At 44.4% G+C, this 22,440-nt stretch overlaps 1 protein-coding gene across 1 annotated transcript in view; it reads left to right on the top strand.

The window, feature by feature from the left end:
- Positions 1-22,440, top strand: part of LOC141111717 (uncharacterized) — a 491,097-nt gene that overhangs the window by 220,407 nt on the left and 248,250 nt on the right. Inside the window, 2 exon segments of the mRNA XM_073603861.1 lie at positions 2,067-2,274; positions 17,884-18,148. Of these exon segments, the coding sequence (XP_073459962.1) occupies positions 2,067-2,274; positions 17,884-18,148 (473 nt within the window).

The following is a 22,440-nucleotide window of genomic DNA, read 5'->3' as shown; positions in this document are numbered from 1 at the left end:
ATTCATATGTTTGCTTTTCAATCAGGGCATCTGTGAAGGCCGTATAAATTATCTGCATTTTGACACCCTGTTCGGTATAGGGGGTCATTGTCTGTTCTTTGTGGTCACCCTCTCCCATCCATCTGGAGAGGTTTGATGTTGGTCAATCATGATCTAAACACCAAGTTTGGTGTGTTTACACTATATGCGTATATGGTCAAGCATTGAAACACTGTTCATGTTTGAATATTTGTTTTCTAATTGTAAACTTATCTCTTTAAACAATGATACAGAGCTCCTGAAGAAGCGATAATTATAAATCCCGAAACATGTTGTGCAAATTTTAATCCATAAGGACCATTAACAACCAATTAGTGGACGTCCTACCCTAGTGGAGGTCTTATGGGTGTTCAGTAGTACAAGCCCCACAGGAAGCATACAAGTGGCACCTAATCTCTTGGGTTTGATCAATGGTTCCTTTTTGTTGTATTTTCTACTTTATGTGTTCTAGTCAATGTGTATTGTATATGTAGTCTATATGTGAATTATTAGAAATTGTTATAATATCTTATACATGCTTTCAAAGCCCATTTCTTTCTATTTTTCGATTTATCGGTTCTCAATGGAGCCAGTTCACACAGGTCCGGGGCAGCCGTGGTCCAAATTGCAGAAGGGTCCTGTGCGTGTTTCAAGTGCAAATTTAGGACCTAAATAACACTTGAACTGGTGAACAGACATGCACTGGACCCCAGGCACGAACCCTCGGCCGCCTATATGTGAACCCGGCCTAAGATAAAGTATGCTATAAATATTGGAAAGGTTTTATTTAAACATTTACCTTTTCCTTTATACTGTGTTTTCAAAAGAACAAATGAGATAATTTAGGAATTGGATGAAAAGATTAGTGTACCATCACAATTTTAGTAGTTAAATTGTGCACCTTTTAGACTCCGTGCACACTTGCTTAAAAAATGCTCCTAGCAGCAGCTTTTGAGTATTTCTTTTCTGCTTCTATAAGCAAATAGTGTTATCCTATGTGTCCATGCACACTATTTTAGTCTAGAAGTGTTTTTGAAGCTTTCAGTTTTGATGGGAAAAAATATATATATTTTTTGTATTTGTGGCAGTGATTTGCTAACAGAAACAAAGCTGAAAGCTGCTAACAGCTGCTAAAAGCTGCCACAAAAAGGTATTATGAACATTTTTACATCCAGCATTTTTCTGTCATTTATTTTTAATTATAGTGTGCATGGAGCCTTATGGAAATTCTTTATTTTATCAGATAGAAAAAGAGGTACTATATACTGTATAAACTACATATTGTTTGTACAAGGAGTCAACACAGAAAAAAGAAGGCATGAAAAACATGAATAAATCTTAAAACAGAATCACTAAACATAGTTCTAGTATTCCTGTGACTACACTTGTCTGTGGTGATAAAATTGTGGCAGAGTTGGTGTAGATAATTTATTTGTTATTAACCATTTCTCCTTTTTGTATGAATTTATGGTGTGTGGAAAGACTGCAAGAAATGTAAATGAAATGATATGGGACCTACTGAGTATTTTAGGGACAAACGAGTCACAGAGTTAATAAAAAAAACAAATGACCTGTCTGCTCACTAAAAATCATATATGACATAGGCCAGTTTATGCAGAAGTTACATGATCTACAATGTTCAGTAATGTACAGACACAACTGTTATTACATAAATATGATTTGGTTTCAGACTGTTATGTGAACTGCACATGGTCAGAATGGTTTGATGTCAGTTACCCAAAATATGAACCAAATGGAGGGGATTATGAGACTTATGAGAACATCAGAAATGCTGGTTTGGACATATGTGAGAAGCCAGAGGCTATTTCCTGCAGACAAGACAGATTCCCTGATATTCCACTGGAAGAGCTGGGGCAGAAAGTGACCTGTGATGTCTCCACAGGCCTTGTGTGTAACAACAAAGACCAGGCTGGGTCCATGCCACCAGTGTGCTACAATTATCAAATCAGAGTCTACTGCTGTGTACCTGAGTTACCTGAGTGGTGTAAATCAACCCCCAAGCCACCCACTACAACTAAAACAACAACAACTACACCACCTACAACTACTACAACTACTACAACTACACCACCTACTACAACAACTACACCACCTACAACTACATCACCACCTACAACTACTGCAACAACTACACCACCTACAACTACTACAACAACGCCTACAACTACAATTACTACAACTGAAAGTAAAACGTCCACATCTACTCTATCGAGCACCACAGTGACACCAACAACTGTTCCTACTTCTCCAACAACAGGTAAGTTCAGAATTGCAGCCTTTTCAGGATTTCTGAAAAAAGTGAAATGTGGCTCAGACAGCATGGAAGTTTTTATTAGTGGTTTCTGTACAAAGTATTTTTGTGCATATTTATTGCAAATAGGAATTTTGAGGAAACATTTAATAAAATACCATACTAAAATACATACTGCTTCTTGAAATGAACCAAGGGGCGTCAGTCACAGAGGTCTTAAGCTGGCCATGCACCAGTAGAATTTTGGTATAAATCCTTTTTTTTTTTAAATGTTTGTTCAATTTTTTAAAAGTTAGTCCTTTCCTCCCCAGCTTTACTTTCCCTGACCTGCCCCTTTCATTCTTTAATTTTCAGTTCAATTATTCATAGAGGCTTGTTTTGGATTCAGAACAAAAGTTCCGATATTATTATATCTACCCCCGATCAGATTGTTGAATACAAAAGCATGCATGCTTCAAGTAAGCTCACACTGAGATAGCTTGGTTCAGAGTCAAATTACTTTCTGTTTAATATTTCCGCTTCTCAAGACTTTTGTACAATTCCATTGAAGATTGAGATACGTCAACAAGACTGGTGCATACAAACCACAAATATAAAAATACAAATATGTGACAAAATTTTGGCTTTCAGCTGATGCACATTTGCAGAAGTGAATAATTGTTCTTGCAGCATTCTCTTGCTCCATTGTGTTATGCTGTTAGATTCTGAATGTATTCTGGGAAGCAGACGCAAACTTTTTGATTTACTCTTTGCAGTCAGCCCAGTTCCTAAGCAAGCTTTGAGCTTTGCAGAATATCTGTAAATGTCTTAAGGCTTAATAAGCATAGAAGCTGAGTTTATATATGTTAGGTATATAAAGCAGGTGTTGGAATAGACAGTTCACCATGATCACATCCATTACAGTCTCCCCTTGAAGCTGTCTATTTCAAAATGTCCCTCATACTAAAAAGTCCTACACCCAGCCCATCCCCCTCTGCAACTCTTTTAAGCCGTATGTAGAGAAAGAGCAGGGACTAGTTCACTACCCCCCTCGATACAGCTGGAGGGGTGTGGCCAGGTGCTAACTGTCCCTATAGCCCTACGGTGTTGCATCTTGGGGGAAGGTGACTGTAACAGAGTGTAACACATATTCATCATCAAGTCTTACATAATCCTCATCATCATCTGGTATTTCCTGGTTCACAAGCAGGGAAGAACATGGCAGACCATGACAGCTAGGGTCACTAGAATTATCAGAATGTGATAAAAATATATGTGGCGCTACCTCAGTCTCAACGTAAAAGAATATTACTAAGTACACCCAAAGCTAAAGTGAACACACACAGGTAAGGCTCAGTGTAGGAATGTGTAACATATAACGTGCAAAGTGAAACACAAAAAATATTTTTTCAATCTCACACCAAGTATAATGGAAAATCCAACCTCATGTGGCAAGGTGTAATAAATAAATCATACATGATGTCTCAGTAAGTATCCAATCAATCAATCAATAATAAGCATCTGACATAAATAAAACTACCAAAAACTTAAAGGGTACTAATAGCATTAATGTTCACAGGCGTGTAGTTCACAGATGTAATAAAGCAATGCGACTTCCCACAAAGTGCGATGTGCGGTGAGCGCGGTGGCAGTTTCCCCCAGCCTCTCACCTGTAGTGGCGGCCCCCAGATGGGCCGAGTCACGCTTATACCCACAGGTGGGTAGGGATATCAGCACTGGAATGGCTCCCCAGAATAGGACTCCCAATCTAGATACCAGCTCCCATGGGAGTGGGACTGGAATAGGACGGGATGGTTTTCGCCCTCACTTGGTCGGTATTCTCAGATGGACGTGAAAAAGAAGAAAAATGGGCTCCCTAGTATAGTATGTAAAAATAAATTTTAATATATCGATATTGTCACTTACATATAATTTTGCAGCAATCAGCAGCAAAGATAAAAAGCTTCCGGGTTCGGCCGTACCCTAGGAAACAACGGCACCTGGCTCCTCCTTCCCTGATGCGTTGCGTCACACTACGTGACTTTATCAAAGGGATACCATCCCTATCGATATATTAAAATTTATTTTTACATGGTATCTATTTATCTATATCTATTTTATCTATATTTATCTATATTTATTTTTGCTGGTATCTATATTTATTTTTGCTGGTATCTAGATTGCGAGTCCTATTCTGGGGAGCCGTTCCAGTGCTGATATCCCTACCCACCTGTGGGTATAAGCGTGACTCGCCCCATCTGGGGGACGCCACTACAGGTGAGAGGCTGGGGGAAACTGCCACCGTGGTCACCGCACATCGCACTTTGGAACAGGATTGGATGAATCATTTATAGACGTTTGTTTCTATTACTGCACCAGCACTCTTTTCATCTTTAGAAGATATTTGTCTTTTCACATTTTGAGCGTTATTAGAAGTCGCACTTATATGTGTCTGGACTGTACCTGAATATTTTTATTTCTATATCACCTCACTTTGAGATATGAATTCATAGTCAAAGGAATAGTTTATTTATTATAATCCCCACTGAATATTATTTATTTATTCATCATGCACATTGCACTTTGTTATAAAATTACATATTTTTGTTGTATTTAATTATCACATGTGTGAATTGCATGCTTGTGGAATTCTGAATATTATGCACATTACATTTTGTATGAATTTCAATATTATTATTATTATATGCACACTGCACTTTGTTAGAAATGATATATTCTGTCAGTCGCATTTATTATTGCATCTGTGAATCGCAAATTTGTGAAATTAATTAATTTTAGCTATATGCACATTGTATGTTGCAATTTATTTTTTGCTTGGAAGTTGCAGCTGTGAAGTGTGGTTCCTCAGTTATTATTCTTGATCACGCACACTGCACTTTGTTAAATTGTGGGAAGTCACATTGCTTTATTACATCTGTGAACTGCACGCCTGAACATTAATGCTATTAGTACCCTTTAAGTTTTTGGTGGTTTTATTTATGTCAGATGCTTATTATTGATTGATTGGATACTTCCTGAGACATCATATTTGATTTATTTATTACACCTTGCCACGTGAGATTGGATTTTCCATTATACTTGGTGTGAGATTGAAAAAATATTTTTTGTGTTTCACTTTGCACTTTATATGTTACACATTCCTACACTGAGCCTTACCTGTCTGTGTTCACTTTAGCTTTGGGCATACTAAGTAATATTCTTTTACGTTGAGACTGAGGTAGCGCCACATATATTTTTATAATATGTTGAGTAAGGTTATATTTATATATATATTAGTTGTTCGGCTAAACCTCAGAGTGCATCTCTAGTGTAATTAACAAACCTTTGTTGGTTGTAGTAGATGTAATTTATCCAGTCTACATTCTTGTTTACAGTGATAATGGGAATCAGTGACTCAAAACTGCTGCTACTTGGTCTCTTGCTTTGAACTCATCTGGGACCCCCCTTGGGACCCCTATGGCATCTATGTATACATGAGGGTCAAAAATTCCTGCTGGGGCACTCCTGCGTCTTCTGTTTGGTTTGGGTACATCGCTTGCCTCTGGCTCTGGGTCTTGTGAGAGAATATGAGGGGTATTATGGCTTTAGCCATTGCACATTTTCCTGTCCACTGTCCTGTCATTCTACTTCTAATTTTTATGCCTCCACAGATCCAGTACACATCCCCTAAGGACTAAACTTTATTTTGCGCTAGATCTGCAGACACCTCACTGTAAGACTCACAGTAACCTTCGGTGAAATTTCCAAGGGGCTTTTCCGCTCCATGGTACTTTCCATAACATGTGTAATTGCCAGGATATATGGTGATACTTTCTGCTGGCTTGGGAGCCTTAGTGACTATGGGGTTCTCTTTTTTCCAATGCTCACACAGGGAGTAGTTAGTGGTTGTGTTGGTAAATAGGCTAAAGACACAGGTCTCATGTTGTCAGGTATCCTGTATCCAGGTGACAGATGCACCCCGTTGGGGTCAGGAGTGCACCGCTATGATAGTGGACCCTAAGGCTGACTGCTGCGGATGGAACTCGGGGTGGTTCAGGAAGCAGGTCTACAGGATAACTAACATGGATCCCAGTGGGAGCTAGAGCATAGATTCCCCAGGGTGCGGAGTCTAAGAGCCAGCGGGTGTTCACCAAAGCCTCTAGTGGTGAGGATGGACTGCGCTGCAGTCTGGCTCCAGGTCGCGGCCCCCAGGGTCTCACAGCTCACGCTCAGCGTAGACTACAGGAGAAGAGGAAGGAGGCAGCAGGCAGGAACGACAGGGAAGTAAGGGGTAAGCCAAAGGTCAGGGCAAATAGCAGACAAGGATAAACCTAACACGCCAAAGGTCAGGGTAACAAGCAAACAGGGAGAGTCGAAAACAGGCCGAGTCGAAAACAGGCCAAAGTCGGTAACAGGAATCAGATGTAAGAAACACAGCAAGTACACACAGAGGCTAACACACAATGGTTGATCAGCACTGCTGGCTTGCAGTGCACAGGTTAATATAGGGTTCCCTGATAGGGCCTGGAGTGGGGCCATGCTTAGAGGAGAGGTTATAAAACCAGTCAGGTGAGAGGCAGCTGGTCTTTAGAGATGAACATATGGAGACAGGTAAGCTGGCAGAGAAAACTCTATTGCATAACCATGACAGTACCCCCCCTCTTATGAGGCCTCCCCCTCCCCCGCCTGGGCCCTGGCTTAAAGGGAAACTCCAGATGAAACCTCCTCAACAGACGAGGTGCAAAGATCTCAGATGCAGTGATCCAATACCTCTCCTGAGGATCAAACCCTTCCCAATGTACGAGGTACTGAAGAATGCCTCTATGGTGCTGGGAATCGAGAACTTGACTAACCTCGTACTTAAGATTATCCTCAGAGACCGAAACCAAGGTAGGGAGAGGACGAGAGGGCTTATTGAGGCTTCTTAGGAATGGGTAAAGGCATAAGAAGACCATCAGGAGTCTAAACAGGGTCCACCAGACCCTTAAAGATGAGCTGGACATCCAGCACAGGATCATCAGACTGGGCAGAAGTCAGTGGATCCCTGAGACCAGGTTGGCTAGAAAGTGATGTGTCACAGAAGTCAAGCTGGATAGCTTCACTGGGCATAGGCTGTACTGGTGCAGAGGCCGACTGAACAGCATTGCCAGGTGCAGCGACCGCCAGAATCACATCACAGGGCATAGCGACTGTGGAACTTGTAGACGAGTCAGCCTGGGTGTGTGTCCAAGGGGGTCCAGGAACAGGCAAAGGTAAATGACCAAGCAAACTGGAGTGAATGATCGGCTCAAGTTCACAGGTGGGCTCCTCATCCAGAGTGCCACATGACCCAGAGAGTGCCTCAGCCCGACTATTGCAGGAGACATTTCAGAAATCGCTATATGCAGCGGGAAGAGCAGAAGATACTGAGATGGTGGCAACAGGAAGTTTCTCTTTTGGGGTAACCTTGAGTAGGCAGGAAGAGGAACAGGAGGAACCCAAAGCCAGGATTCGTCCAGCAGTCCACTCAATGTTTGGGGAATGGAACCGTAACCAAGGAAGAGCTAATATGATAGGAGATGAAGCCTTAGTTAAGACAAGGAAGGATATCCACTCCTGGTGGAGTGTCCCTACCGACATCTTAACAGGGAGGATCTGGAAGCGGATAGGACCCCCTGGGAGAACAGTGCCACCAATCGCCAAGACCACCAATGGCGTTGAAAGGGGCAAAAGGGTAAGTCTCATGGAAGATGCAGTTTACCAATCCATGAAATTGCCAGCGGCTCCGGAATCCAGATGTACCGAGACCGAAGAAGAGGAAGCGCCGACATGAAGGAACACAGAAAGAAGAAGACGAGAAGGTGAAGGTGATACTTCAGGGTCTAATACTCCACCTTCCAGATGTATTAGCCCCGATCGTTTTTCTGGACGAAGAGAACAAGTGTCACGAAAATGACCTTTGGCCCCACAATAGAGGCACAGGCCCAGAGTTCTGCACCTAGCGCGTTCTTCAAGAGACAACTTGGTCCAGCCCAGCTGCATAGGTTCCTCAGTGGGCAGGGGGTGCTCCTCGGATTGAAGAGAAGGGACTGGGAGCTCAAGCTGCCTAAGGAACGGGGAGTCCTAGCGTCTTTTTTCCAGAGACCTCTCCTGAAAGCGAATATCGATCTGGTTACACAAGGTGATGACACCGTCCAGATCAGCAGGAAGGGATCTTCCTGCTAATTCATCCTTCACTCTATCAGAGAGGCCATGTAAAATGGTTGCAACTAGGGCCTCATTATTCCAGCTCAATTCAGCTGTGAGGATACGGAACTGAAGAGCATACTGTCCCACAGAAGCGGACTCTTGACAGAGACGTAAAAGAGCGCTAGCCCCTGAGGAGACACGACCCGGTTCCTCGAAGATATTCCGAAAAAGTTTCAAGAAATCAGACAGGCTAGAAACCACTGGATCATTCAGTTCCCACAGAGAGGCAGCCCAAGCTAGCGCCTCGCCGGACAGGAGGGATATAATATAGGCTACTTTTGCCCGATCGGACAGGAAGTTTTGGGGCTGAAGTTCAAAATGAATTGTGCACTGGCTAAGGAACCCCCTGCAAGCCTTGGGGTCCCCAGAGAAACGGGCCGGAGCTGGCAGTTGTAATGAATGTGTGGCTGCAACTGGTGCGATAGGTGCAGCAGCAGATAGCGGTTGAGGTTGTTGAACCGGGGGTCCTAATGAGGCCTGAACCTGTTCAAAACGGGATGCCAAATCCTGAAGGAATCGCATCACTTGGGTCTGATGAGATTCCTGGGTCTCAAGTCTGCGAACTAAGCCCTGCAACGGATCATCTGCGGGTAGCGGCACATCAGCCGGGTCCATGGCTAATCAAACTGTCAGGTCACCTGTATCCAGGTGACAGATGCACCCCGTTGGGGTCAGGAGTGCACCGCTATGATAGTGGACCCTAAGGCTGACTGCTGCGGATGGAACTCGGGGTGGTTCAGAAAGCAGGTCTACAGGATAACTAACATGGATCCCAGTGGGAGCTAGAGCATAGATTTCCCAGGGTGCGGAGTCTAAGAGCCAGCGGGTGTTCACCAGAGCCTCTAGTGGTAAGGATGGACTGCGCTGCAGTCTGGCTCCAGGTCGCGGCCCCCAGGATCTCACAGCTCACGCTCACCGTAGACTAGAGGAGAAGAGGAAGGAGGCAGCAGGCTGTAACAACAGGGAAATAAGGGGTAATCCAAAGGTCAGGGCGACTAGCAGACAAGGATAAACATAACACGCCAAAGGTCAGCGTAGCAAGCAAACAGGGAGAGTCGAGAACAGGCCAAAGTCGGTAACAGAAATCAGACGTAGGAAACACAGCAAGTACACACAGAGGCTAACACACAATGGTTGATCAGCACTGCTGGCTTGCAGTGCACAGGTTAATATAGTGTTCCCTGATAGGGCCTGGGGTGGGGCCATGCTTAGAGGAGAGGTTATAAAACCAGTCAGGTGAGAAGCAGCTGGTCTTTAGAGATGAACACATGGAGACAGGTAAGCTGACAGAGAAAACTCTATTGCATAACCATGACACATGTTCTGGGAGTACATTAAGGGGCACTGTTCCTAGATGTGGTTTAGCCCCCCCCCCCCCCCCCGCACACATAGCACTTGGTCTTATTGTGCTTCCCTGCATTGTACCTCATCCATTCGAGCCACAAGTTGACATCTGAGAAACCGGTTTCTGCAGCCATGGTGTCCTCAAAGGTAGGGTCTGCTATGGCCACCATGTCCCCTAATGTTTGCATGTGAGGCTTTTAGGAGGTTAGAGTTGGATGTAGATTGGGGAACTCCCCACTCTGGTTTATTGAACATATCTTTCAGTTGGAAAGGCTTTCTAAAACCGGGATATCCGGGATATCCACTTCCCCACCATAGGCCCAGGACATAGGTCCCACTGTCTTCTGGGCTAGGATTCTCAATGGTCAGCCTGAACTCTTTGGTGTAAGGCTGATCTGTGTGTTTGTTGATTGTCATTCTATCTAAGAGTGACTTCCCATTTTTGTCTTTTCTATTTTGGGCGTTTTCAGGTTTGTACCCCCAGTTTGTACCCCCAGTGTTCCAACCCACTGCTCCCCAGGAATCACAGTTGTTACCCCAATAGGTGTCAGTGACGCATACATACACAGTCATGGGTCTTACTGCTTCATTCCAGGACCGGATCTTGTACATAGTAACTGGAATTATCTGTTCATAAGAGGATATAAAAGTGGCAACATGTGTATTGGATGAGTTATACCAGAACTGGGTTATACCATCTTTTTGTTTGATGGCTACCTCTTGCACCTGGGCAATGATTATTATGAAAAGGATATACAGAATCTTTTGGTCCCCCCGGCCTTTTCCTCAGGTATAGGGACTTTCTTGCAGTCTGAGGTGTGTGTCCACATGTTCTTCCCGGCCACTTTGATTGATGTGGAAGTTGTTAGGAGAACCTGGAAAGGACCATCATATCTGGGTTCAAGAGTATGTTTTCTCACAAACTTCTTTATCAGGACCCAATCACTAGGAACCAGCTTGTGTGTGGCTGTATGTAGCTCAGGATCTGGAATGGAAGAAAACACTTCCGAATGGATACAGGTTAATTCTCGAGATAAAGCAGTCACATAATCAGTCAATACATCAGATTGGAGCTGCAACTGTTGTGGGAAATAACAACCTAGTCTGAGGACTGAACCAAACAATATCCCATAGGATGACAAACCATGGTTTCCCCTTGGAGTGTACCTAACACTGAATAAGGCAATGGGTAGGCTGTCTGAGGCCAACTCATTTCCGTTTCCTGAGACATTTTTAGCATTCTAGATTTTATTGTGCCATTTAATCTTCCCACCTTCCCACTATTCTGAGGATGGGTCATCTGGTGTGAAAAGCTAGTGTGACCCCTAAAGCTGCCCATATCTCTTTGGTTACTGAGGCCGTGAAAACCGGCCCCTGATTGCTCTCTATGACCTCTGGGACACCATATCTGCAAACTATTTCTGTTTAAAGTCTTTTAGCTGTGGTTTTAGCTGTCATGTTGGTGACGGGACGTGGCAGACACGGTCTCTTGTTTAATTCCATGATTCCTTCAACGTCTGTGGCTACTTTTTTGATCCACACTTCTTTTTCTTCTTTGTCAGCTGCCTCCTGTTGCTCCTGTAGAATGATAGTGGTTTGTACAGTCTCTTCAGGGGTGTCTATTGGGTCATCCAGGATGGGTGCATTCACTCTGCTGACCACTTCTCGCATTCAATCTGCAGCTTGTTTCACAATGGTATCTGCCAGGTGATCCAGGTGATTGCCTCGTGCTTCTTGGGAAACCAGCTTGTTGTGCGTCTTTACCTTAAGTATAGCCACTTGTGCTGGCAGGAGTAAGGCATCCATTAAGTCCTTGATAGCTGCACTGTGCTTTACAGGTGTTTCTGCTGCTGTCAGGAACCCTCTGGTTTTCCGGATGGTCCCAAAATTTCCTTCTGCCAATTTGCATGCCATAGTTAATGCCTGGAGTTCTACTTCTTGTGCAGAAATGGAGGGTAATGCCTGAATACCTGGAACTATCCACAAAAATTGTCAAGTCAGGATTATCTAGGGCTGTTTCACTGACTGTCGGTAAGTGTGTTGTTTCCATCTTCATCACTTTGAAGCAGTCATGAGTGAGATGAGGATCATTCTCCAAAAAGGTTCCCCCCTCAAGAAGAAGAAGCAGAGTGGATGGGTTAAGGGTATCGCATCGGAGGATGGTGATGTTATCGGGGAGAAGCAAGGCACACTGGAGTCTGAGGTGTCTTGCTGAGGACATGTGTTTGGGCTCTACTTGTTTCAGTATGGCAGTTATGTCATGAGGGGCATTGGGCTGCAAAGACGGCTTTGAGGCAGTAGGGTCCCCCCCTGGCCACTGAGTCCAAATGACAGGAGTAATACCCAATGGGTCTGAGTCTGTTACCATGGGCCTGAGCCAAAACTCCTGTGGCATGTCCTTGCCTCTCTGAGACAAACAGTTTGAAAATCTTTTAGTCCCAAAGCAGAGGCTGTTGAGAGGATCTCCTTCAGAGTTCTAAATTATCCACAGCTTCTGGAGAAAGCGAGAAAGGGTCAGATTTCAGGGCATCATAAAGGGGTTGCATCAAGAGGGAGACTTCTGGGATCCAAGAACGGCAGTAGGAGATTAATCCTAGAAAGGGGTGAAGAGGCTTTTGATCTTGAGGGATGCCCTTGATTGCAGCAACTCTTTCTTCAGTGAGATGTCGGGTGCCTTGGGAGATGCAGGAAAATCACCTTCTCTCTGAACTTTTCGCTTTAAGGCCTTGCATCCTTGCTCTGCGAGGTAGTGGAGGAGGCTTTCAGAGAAGATTGAGACATCACCAAGGGTATCTGCACAAGCGGGAAGTCATCTACATACTGAAGGAGTACAATGTCTGGGTGTAACTTCATCCAGGTGTCCAGAATGAGGGCCATTGCCCTGGCGAATTGGGAGGGGGAGTTCTGGGCACCTTGTTGCATTACAGTCCAGGTGTAGCTGGCAGGTGAAACAGGCTTGCCTGAAACCTTGTGGAGAAGGTCCATATGATCTGGAGTGGGGTGGGGTGGTGGACGAGGTGAGGTGTCATGTCCCTGGTACTGGGGGCTTTCATATGGACCATGGCTGGGGCTTGGTTGACTGTAGGTGAATTTCCGGGGGCTTCAGTATTCCCTTCTGGAGTGGTCTTCCGCAGTTGTAGCAGACACGTGGAGTTGGTACCGGTGGGCGCAGATAGGGTGTGTCAGAGGCCATGATGAGAGGAGCTACTCTTTACTGCTCTGTGAGGATTCTGGACCTAATAACTACTAATTACAACGTTTCAAGCTCCAAGGTTGTGGGTTCTCTATACTCAGACCCTTTCCGATTGACTCTTTAAGACCTGAAATAAATGAGGCAGCTAACATGTGTCTATGCGCTCTGTTCAGCATGCTAAAACCCAAATCAGTAAACTTCTTGTACACATATTGGCTTCAGGCATTTTAGAGTGGAGATGTGAACCATCTCCATACAGAATAATTTTTTTTTTTTTTTCAGAATACAAAACGCTCAGATGTGAATGGGGCCTAAATCTAGCACATAGATTTAAGCAAGGAAAGCACTTCCTCTTTCGTTCTTCTGGCATAACGCCCAGAGTTCATAAAGTTCCTCTTTATTTATAATACTGTTAAATATTGAAATTGAATATTTTAAACTCCCCAATTGTTGCTAATACAGCTTAAACACAGTTAAAACCATTTGCATAAATATAGCACATTTGCTACATTTACTGTTATTAGAAAAGAAACACCTTTTAGCTTCAATAACGCAAGGGTAAGCAATTACAACTAAATTCAGACTCTGACTGAAATATTCAGAAATATTCAAGACATCCTATACATAAATTATTTATTTAATTAAAATGCTACGTTGATTGCTACTATGTTCCATCATTGGAAATATGTGGGTGGGTTTTGGTGTGGGCGGTTCAGGGGGCGGTGGCATAGGGCGTGTTGCCACAGAGGGAGGTGTCACTTAGAACAGAAGGGCAGTAGACGAAGGGCAGTGTCTACTTCTTGGGGAAGACGCCATTTTAGGGCAGTGGCTGACTACTTAGCTTCCTCTTTTCTAGTTTTCTATACACATATACAATACGACCATTTCGATTATTTTGATTAATTTCATGTTCTGTCCACCCCCTTCTTCATAAATAGCGTTTGCAACTTTAAACCAAGCATCTGCTGCTCGTAGCAACCCATAATCTGACAACAGACCTTATTTACGTTTCAAAAACAGTACGCCATTCATCTACTTGTAGCCTTCCGCCCAAATGCATATCAACCCCACACACTTTTGCTAACTTCTTTCCCTTTTTAAAAGCACCCTCTCCTTCCCGCTCTAACACCAAGTCACAAGCCATACTGCCCTCTTTGGGCCTCACTAACTTTTGCCCCATCATTAGAGAGAGAGAGATAGAGGGAGAGAGATAAAGAGAGATATAAAGGTAGAGAGAGAGAGAGAGAGAAAGAAGATAAGGAGTACAGTAGTTAATATTTAATGAACCATATTAAATGTCATTTATATGTTCCAACTCAAAGCCCAAACTTCTCTGTCTTTTTCCCTTTCTTCTAACCCTTCCGGTTGTTCAGGTTGCAAGGGGCTTCTCTCCTCTCGGCTGCGTGTCCTGTTATTCTAGCTTGAGCCTCAATGACCCCCAATGACTTGCCAACAACAATTTTCACTGGATAATGCACATTTAATCTGAATACCAATAAATGCACAGTATGTGGCAGTAGGGGTTTGTAACCAAGAAACACAGCCCTATATCCTGGCTCTACCACTTTAACCAACCCCCAACCCTCTTCATCTATCCCAAATAACAGACCACAAACACACATAGGAAACGACATTACCACCAACAACAAAAATGTGACCAACAACAGAATGTGTGACAACCGTAGAGGAATACAGGATTGCTCAGATCCCACGGGATCCCCACGCCACCGCTTGGCGCATTATTCCTGACGCCCTCTCCTGGTTACGTTACCCGTGCACTTCCTTGCACCCGTGCTTTGCCGCACAATTATATTTCCCCCAGGAGAAGTTCAACCATGTCAACTAATTTTCATCCGTGACAAGCAATCCCTCATTCCCAACAGCCACCACAAAACACAAGATCGATCAACAAATTAGAACAGAACAAAACAGGCGGTAGATATAATTGCAGGTTCCTTAATTTATCAACAGACTCGAGGCAAGATAAATACCTGTCTTTGAGGGATGCAGGAAGGTGATATGGGCACAGAGGTTGACCAGCCACGGGTACAGGATAAACAGTAGACTAGATATACGAGATATCAAAAGTGTCTTACCGTTTTTAGAGGTGATCAGTCTCCATATCCTGTCTCTCCGTGTTGGCTTGTCCCGGTCCCTTCTGGATCGGCTATCCCTTGGGATCCTAGCCTCGAGCCCCACATTTTGAGCGCCAAAATGTTTTGATTTCAGATCAAAAGTTCCGATATTATTATATCTACCCCCGCTCAGATTGTTGAATACAAAAGCATGCATGCTTCAAGTAAGCTCACACTGAGACAGCTTGGTTCAGAGTCAAATTACTTTCTGTTTAATATTTCCGCTTTTCAAGACTTTTACAATTCCATTGAAGATTGAGATACGTCAACAAGACTGGCGCATACAAACCACAAATATAAAAATACAAACATGTGACAAAATGTTGGCTTTCAGCTGATGCACATTTGCAGAAGTGAATAATTGATCTTGTAGCATTCTCTTGCTCCATTGTGTTATGCTGTTAGATTCTGAATGTATTCTGGGAAGCAGGCGCAAACTTTTTGATTAACTCTTTGCAGTCAGTCCAGTTCCTAAGCAAGCTTTGAGCTTTGCAGAATATCTGTAAATGTCTTAAGGCTTAATAAGCATAGAAGCTGAGCATATATATGTTAGGTATATAAAGTAGGTGTTGGAATAGACAGTTCACCATGATCACATCCATTACAGGCTCAACACCACAGGTGGACATTACCGAGGGCAATCTGCATTTACATGCGGCATGCCTAGGAACATTTACTCCTCCAGACTGACATTCACCCATAAAGGCTTTCTGATATTTACATAACTGCTCCCAAGAGCCAACCCACTTCTTTCGTCAGGACTGAAGGCTCTTGGGAAGAGTACTGAGGCAGGCTTATGTGATGTTTCCAGTAAGTGAGGTACCACATCCTGCTAGCCCCTCCCTTTAGTCATGATCTGTTTTCATTGCATAGAGAAGCACAGACACTCAGGTCTAAGGTTGGGTTTACATATATGTGAATTAGATGTGGGTTTCCCCGCATCAAATTCGCATAACAGGCGAGTGTGACCGGTTCTCAATAGAGCCAGTTCACACAGGTCTGGGGTGCAAGGGTCCTGTGCGTGTTTGGGGCCGGTTCAAGTGTCAATTCAGGCAAAAATTCAGACATGAATCACACCTGGACCGGTGAACAGAAATGCACTGAACCCCAGTCACGAACCCGCAGCCGCCTATATGTGAACCCGGCCTAAGATAATGTATGCTATAAAAAATGGAAAGGTTTTATTTAAACATTTACCTTTTCCTTTATACTGTGATTTCAAAAGAACAAATGCAATAATTTAGGAATTGGATGAAAAGATTAGTGTACCATCACAATTTTAGTAGTTAAATTAGGCTCCGTGCACACTTGCTTAAAAAATGCTCCTAGCAATTCTTGCGACCCGAAGAAGCCAGGAAAGTACAAATACCCCCCAAATGACCCCTTTTTTGAAAGTAGACATTCCAAGGTATTTAGTAAGAGGCATGGTGAGGTTTTTGATGTTGTCATTTTTTCCCACAATTCTTTGCAAAATTTAGATTTTTTTTCCACAAAATTGTCATTGTAATAGGTTATTTCTCTCACATGGCATGTGTATACTACAAGTGATGCCCCAAAATACATTCTGCTACTCCTCCTGAGTATTACGATACCACATGTGTGAGACTTTTCCACAGCCTAGCCACATAGAGAGGCCCAACATGCAGAGAGCACCATCATGTGTTCTAGGAGCATAAATTACACATCTAACTTGTTGGCTACCTATTACACTTTTGAAGGCCCTGGAGCACCAGGACAATGACACGTGACACTGATGTGGCACCGATGACAGATGGCACTAATACATGGCACTGATGGCATGTGACACTGATGTGCCACTGATGACAGATGGCACTAATACGTGGCACTGATGACACGTGACACTGATGACAGATGGCACTAATACGTGGCACTGAAGTCACTTGACACTGATGACAGATGGCTCTAATATGTGGCACTGATGACAGATGGCACTAATACGTGGCACTGGTGACAGATGGCACTAATACGTGGCACTGATGAAACGTGACACTGATGACAGATGGCACTGTTACGTGGCAATGATGACACATGACACTGATAACAGATGGCATGTGGCACTGGGGACAGGTGGCACCGGGGACAGGTGGCACTGGGGGGCAGGTGGCACTGGAGACAGGTGGCACTGAGGACAGATGGCACTGACAGGTGGCACTGGGGACAGATGGCACTGATAGGTGGCACTGGGGACAGTTGGCACTGATGGGTGGCACTGGGGACAGATGGCAATGACAGGTGGCACTGGGGACAGGTGGCACTGGGGACAGATGGCACTGTGGGCAATGTGCCTTGTGATTTTTTTTTTTACTCACGCTGCAGCAGGAAGCTCTCCCTGTTATTACATAAATATGATTTGTGTTTCAGACTGTTATGTGAACTGCACATGGTCAGAATGGTTTGATGTCAGTTACCCAAAATATGATCCAAATGGAGGGGATTATGAGACTTATGAGAACATCAGAAAAGCTGGTTTGGACATATGTGAGAAGCCAGAGGCTATTTCCTGCAGACAAGACAGATTCCCAGATATACCACTGGGACAGCTGGGGCAGAAAGTGACATGTGATGTTGTCACAGGCCTTGTGTGTAATAACAAAGACCAGGCTGGATCCATGCCACCAGTGTGCTACAATTATCAGATCAGAGTCTACTGCTGTGTACCTGAGTTACCTGAGTGGTGTAAAGCAACCCCCAAGCCACCCACTACAACTCAAACAACAACAACTACACCACCTACAACTACTACAACAACTATACCACCTACTACAACAACTACACCACCTACAACTACATCCCCACCTACAACAACTACACCGCCTACAACTACTACAACAACTACACCACCTACAACTACTACATTGCCTACAACTACAATTACTACAACTGAAAGTACAACATCCACATCTACTCTATCGAGCACCACAGTGACCCCAACAACTGTTCCTACTTCTCCAACAACAAGTAAGTTCAGAATTGCAGCCTTTTCAGGATTTCTGAAAAAAGTGAAATGTGGCTCAGACAGCATGGAAGTTTTTATTAGAGGTTTCTGTACAAAGTATTTTTGTGCGTATGTATTGCAAATAGGAAATTTAAGGAAACATTTAATAAAATGTTTCACTTACTAGAAAGTATGCTTTCTCTTTGCAGTGATCACTGTATAGACTTTCAGGCAGGAAAAATGACAGTATGTTTTTTGTATCTACACTTTGACAAGAGAAAGGACCAGTGGGGAAGTGCTGGAGCTCTTGTACTCCGTGTTTTCCTCCTGGCATCATGTACTGGTCAAAGTACCAATGGTACTGCTTATTGCTGACTTGTATGTAGATGGTATGTAGAGACTAGGGATGAGCTGAACACCCCCCTGTTCGGTTCGCATCAGAACATGCGAACAGGAAAAAAGTTCGTTCGAACACGCGAACACCGTTAAAGTCTATGGGACACGAACATGAATAATCAAAAGTGCTAATTTTAAAGGCTAATATGCAAGTTATTGTCATAAAAAGTGTTTGGGGACCTGGGTCCTGCCCCAGGGGACATGGATCAATGCAAAAAAAAGTTTTAAAAACAGCCGTTTTTTCAGGAGCAGTGATTTTAATAATGCTTAATGTCAAACAATAAAAGTGTAATATCCCTTTAAATTTCGTACCTGGGGGGTGTCTATAGTATGCCTGTAAAGGGGCGCATGTTTCCTGTGTTTAGAACAGTCTGACAGCAAAATGACATTTTGAAGGAAAAAACTCATTTAAAACTACCCGCGGCTATTGCATTGCCGACAATACACATAGAAGTTCATTGATAAAAACGGCATGGGAATTCCCCAAAGGGGAACCCCGAACCAAAATTAAAAAAAAAAAATGACGTGGGAGTCCCCCTAAATTCCATACCAGGCCCTTCAGGTCTGGTATGGATATTAAGGGGAACCCCGGCCAAAATGTAAAAAAAAAAATGACGTGGGGTTCCCCCTAAATTCCATACCAGACCCTTCAGGTCTGGTATGGATTTTAAGGGGAACCCCGCGCCAAAAAAAAAAAAAAAAAACGGCGTGGGGTCCCCCCAAAAATCCATACCAGACCCTTATCCGAGCACGCAACCTGGCAGGCCGCAGGAAAAGAGGGGGGGACGAGAGTGCGGCCCCCCCCTGAACCGTACCAGGCCACATGCCCTCAACATTGGGAGGGTGCTTTGGGGTAGCCCCCCAAAACACCTTGTCCCCATGTTGATGAAGACAAGGGCCTCATCCCCACAACCCTGGCCGGTGGTTGTGGGGGTCTGCGGGCGGGGGGCTTATCGGAATCTGGAAGCCCCCTTTAACAAGGGGACCCCCAGATCCCGGCCCCCCCCTGTGTGAAATGGTAAGGGGGTACAAAAGTACCCCTACCATTTCACTAAAAAACTGTCAAAAATGTTAAAAATGACAAGAGACAGTTTTTGACAATTCCTTTATTTAAATACTTCTTCTTTCTTCTATCTTCCTTCATCTTCCGGTTCTTCTGGTTCTTCTGGCTCTTCTGGTTCTTCCTCCGGCGTTCTCGTCCAGCATCTCCTCCGCGGCGTCTTCTATCTTCTTCTCCTCGGGCCGCTCCGCACCCATGGCATGGGGGGAGGCTCCCGCTCTTCTCTTCTTCTTCATCTTCTTCTCTTCTTCTCTTCTTCTTTTCTTCTCTTCTTCATTTTCTTCTCCGGGCCGCTCCGCACCCATGCTGGCATGGAGGGAGGCTCCCGCTGTGTGACGGCGCTCCTCGTCTGACAGTTCTTAAATAACGGGGGGTGGGGCCACCCGGTGACCCCGCCCCCCTCTGACGCACGGGACATGACGGGACTTCCCTGTGGCATTCCCCGTGACGTCACAGGGAAGTCCCGTCAAGTCACCGTGCGTCAGAGGGGGGCGGGGTCACCGGGTGGCCCCGCCCCCCGTTATTTAAGAACTGTCAGACGAGGAGCGCCGTCACACAGCGGGAGCCTCCCTCCATGCCAGCATGGGTGCGGAGCGGCCCGGAGAAGAAAATGAAGAAGAGAAGAAAAGAAGAAGAGAAGAAGAGAAGAAGATGAAGAAGAAGAGAAGAGCGGGAGCCTCCCCCCATGCCATGGGTGCGGAGCGGCCCGAGGAGAAGAAGATAGAAGACGCCGCGGAGGAGATGCTGGACGAGAACGCCGGAGGAAGAACCAGAAGAGCCAGAAGAACCAGAAGAACCGGAAGATGAAGGAAGATAGAAGAAAGAAGAAGTATTTAAATAAAGGAATTGTCAAAAACTGTCTCTTGTCATTTTTAACATTTTTGACAGTTTTTTAGTGAAATGGTAGGGGTACTTTTGTACCCCCTTACCATTTCACACAGGGGGGGGCGGGATCTGGGGGTCCCCTTGTTAAAGGGGGCTTCCAGATTCCGATAAGCCCCCCGCCAGCAGACCCCCACAACCATCGGCCAGGGTTGTGGGGATGAGGCCCTTGTCCTCATCAACATGGGGACAAGGTGTTTTGGGGGGCTACCCCAAAGCACCCCCCCAATGTTGAGGGCATGTGGCCTGGTACGGTTCAGGAGGGGGGCAGCACTCTCGTCCCCCCCTGTTTTCCTGCGGCCTGCCAGGTTGCGTGCTCGGATAAGGGTCTGGTATGGATTTTTGGGGGGACCCCACGCCGTTTTTTTTTTTTTTTTTGGCGCGGGGTTCCCCTTAAAATCCATGTCAGACCTGAAGGGTCTGGTATGGAATTTAGGGGGAACCCCACGTCATTTTTTTTTTTTAATTTTGGCCGGGGTTCCCCTTAATATCCATATCAGACCTGAAGGGCCTGGTATGGAATTTAGGGGGACTCCCACGTCATTTTTTTTTTCAATTTTGGTTCGGGGTTCCCCTTTGGGGAATTCCCATGCCGTTTTTATCAATGAACTTCTATGTGTATTGTCGGCAATGCAATAGCCGCGGTAGTTTTAAATGAGTTTTTTCCTTCAAAATGTCATTTTGCTGTCAGACTGTTCTAAACACAGGAAACATGCGCCCCTTTACAGGCATACTATAGACACCCCCCAGGTACGAAATTTAAAGGGATATTACACTTTTATTGTTTGACTTTAAGCATTATTAAAATCACTGCTCCTGAAAAAACGGCCGTTTTTAAAACTTTTTTTTGCATTGATCCATGTCCCCTGGGGCAGGACCAGGGTCCCCAAACACTTTTTATGACAATAACTTGCATATTAGCCTTTAAAATTAGCACTTTTGATTTCTCCCATAGACTTTTAAAGGGTGTTCCGCGGCATTTGAATTTGCCGCGAACACCCCAAATTGTTCGCTGTTCAGCGAACTTGCGAACAGCCAATGTTCGAGTCGAACATGAGTTCGACTCGAACTCGAAGCTCATCCCTAGTAGAGACAATAGGAAGCCATACTGCTTCTTGAAATGAACCAAGAAGGCTACTTATGGCAGAAAAGGGGGGGGGGGTCAGTCACAGAGGTCTTAAGCTGGCCATGCTCCAGTATAGAATTTTGGTTTAAATCCTTTTTTCTTTTTTAAATGTTTGTTACATTTTCTAAACGGTAGTCCTTTCCTCCCCAGCTTTTCTTTTCCCTGACCTGCCCCTTTCATTCTTTAATTTTCAGTTCTATTAATCATAGAGGCTCAGCACCACATGTGGGCATTACCGAGGGCAATCTGAATTTACATGCGGCCTAAATGCAATGGAGGAACACTCCTCCAGACTGACATTCACCCATAAAGGCTTTCTGATATTTACATAACTGCTCCCAAGAGCCAACACACTTCTTTCATCAGGACTGAAGGCTCTTGGGAAGAGTACTGAGGCAGGCTACTGTGATGTTTCCAGTAAGTTAGGTACCACATCCTGCTAGCCCCTCCCTTTAGTCATGATCTGTTTTCATTGCATAGAGAAGCACAGAGACTCAGGTCTAATGTTGGGTTCACATATATGTGAATTGGATGTGGGTTTCCCCAGCATTCCAATTTGCATGACAGGCGAGTGTGACCGGTTCTCAATGGAAAAAGAGATTGATTGCAGTGCGCCGGGGTAGCAATCAAAACACCGTTGATAAAATGTGCCACATCCTAGTAGTAATAAATTGAAAAATAGAAAGAAATGGACTTTGAAGGCACGTATAAAATATTATAACAATTTTTAATAATTCACATATACAGTAGACTACATATACAATGCAAATTGACTAGAACACATAAAGTAGAAAATACAACAAAAAAGGAACCATTGAACAAACCCAAGAGATTAGGTGCCACTTGTATGC

Source organism: Aquarana catesbeiana, linkage group LG11 (genome assembly GCF_042186555.1).
Source record: "Aquarana catesbeiana isolate 2022-GZ linkage group LG11, ASM4218655v1, whole genome shotgun sequence".
Classification (NCBI taxonomy): domain Eukaryota; kingdom Metazoa; phylum Chordata; class Amphibia; order Anura; family Ranidae; genus Aquarana; species Aquarana catesbeiana.
The sequence above is the reverse complement of the archived record's forward strand: the minus strand, read 5'-3'. Positions and strand labels throughout refer to the sequence as shown.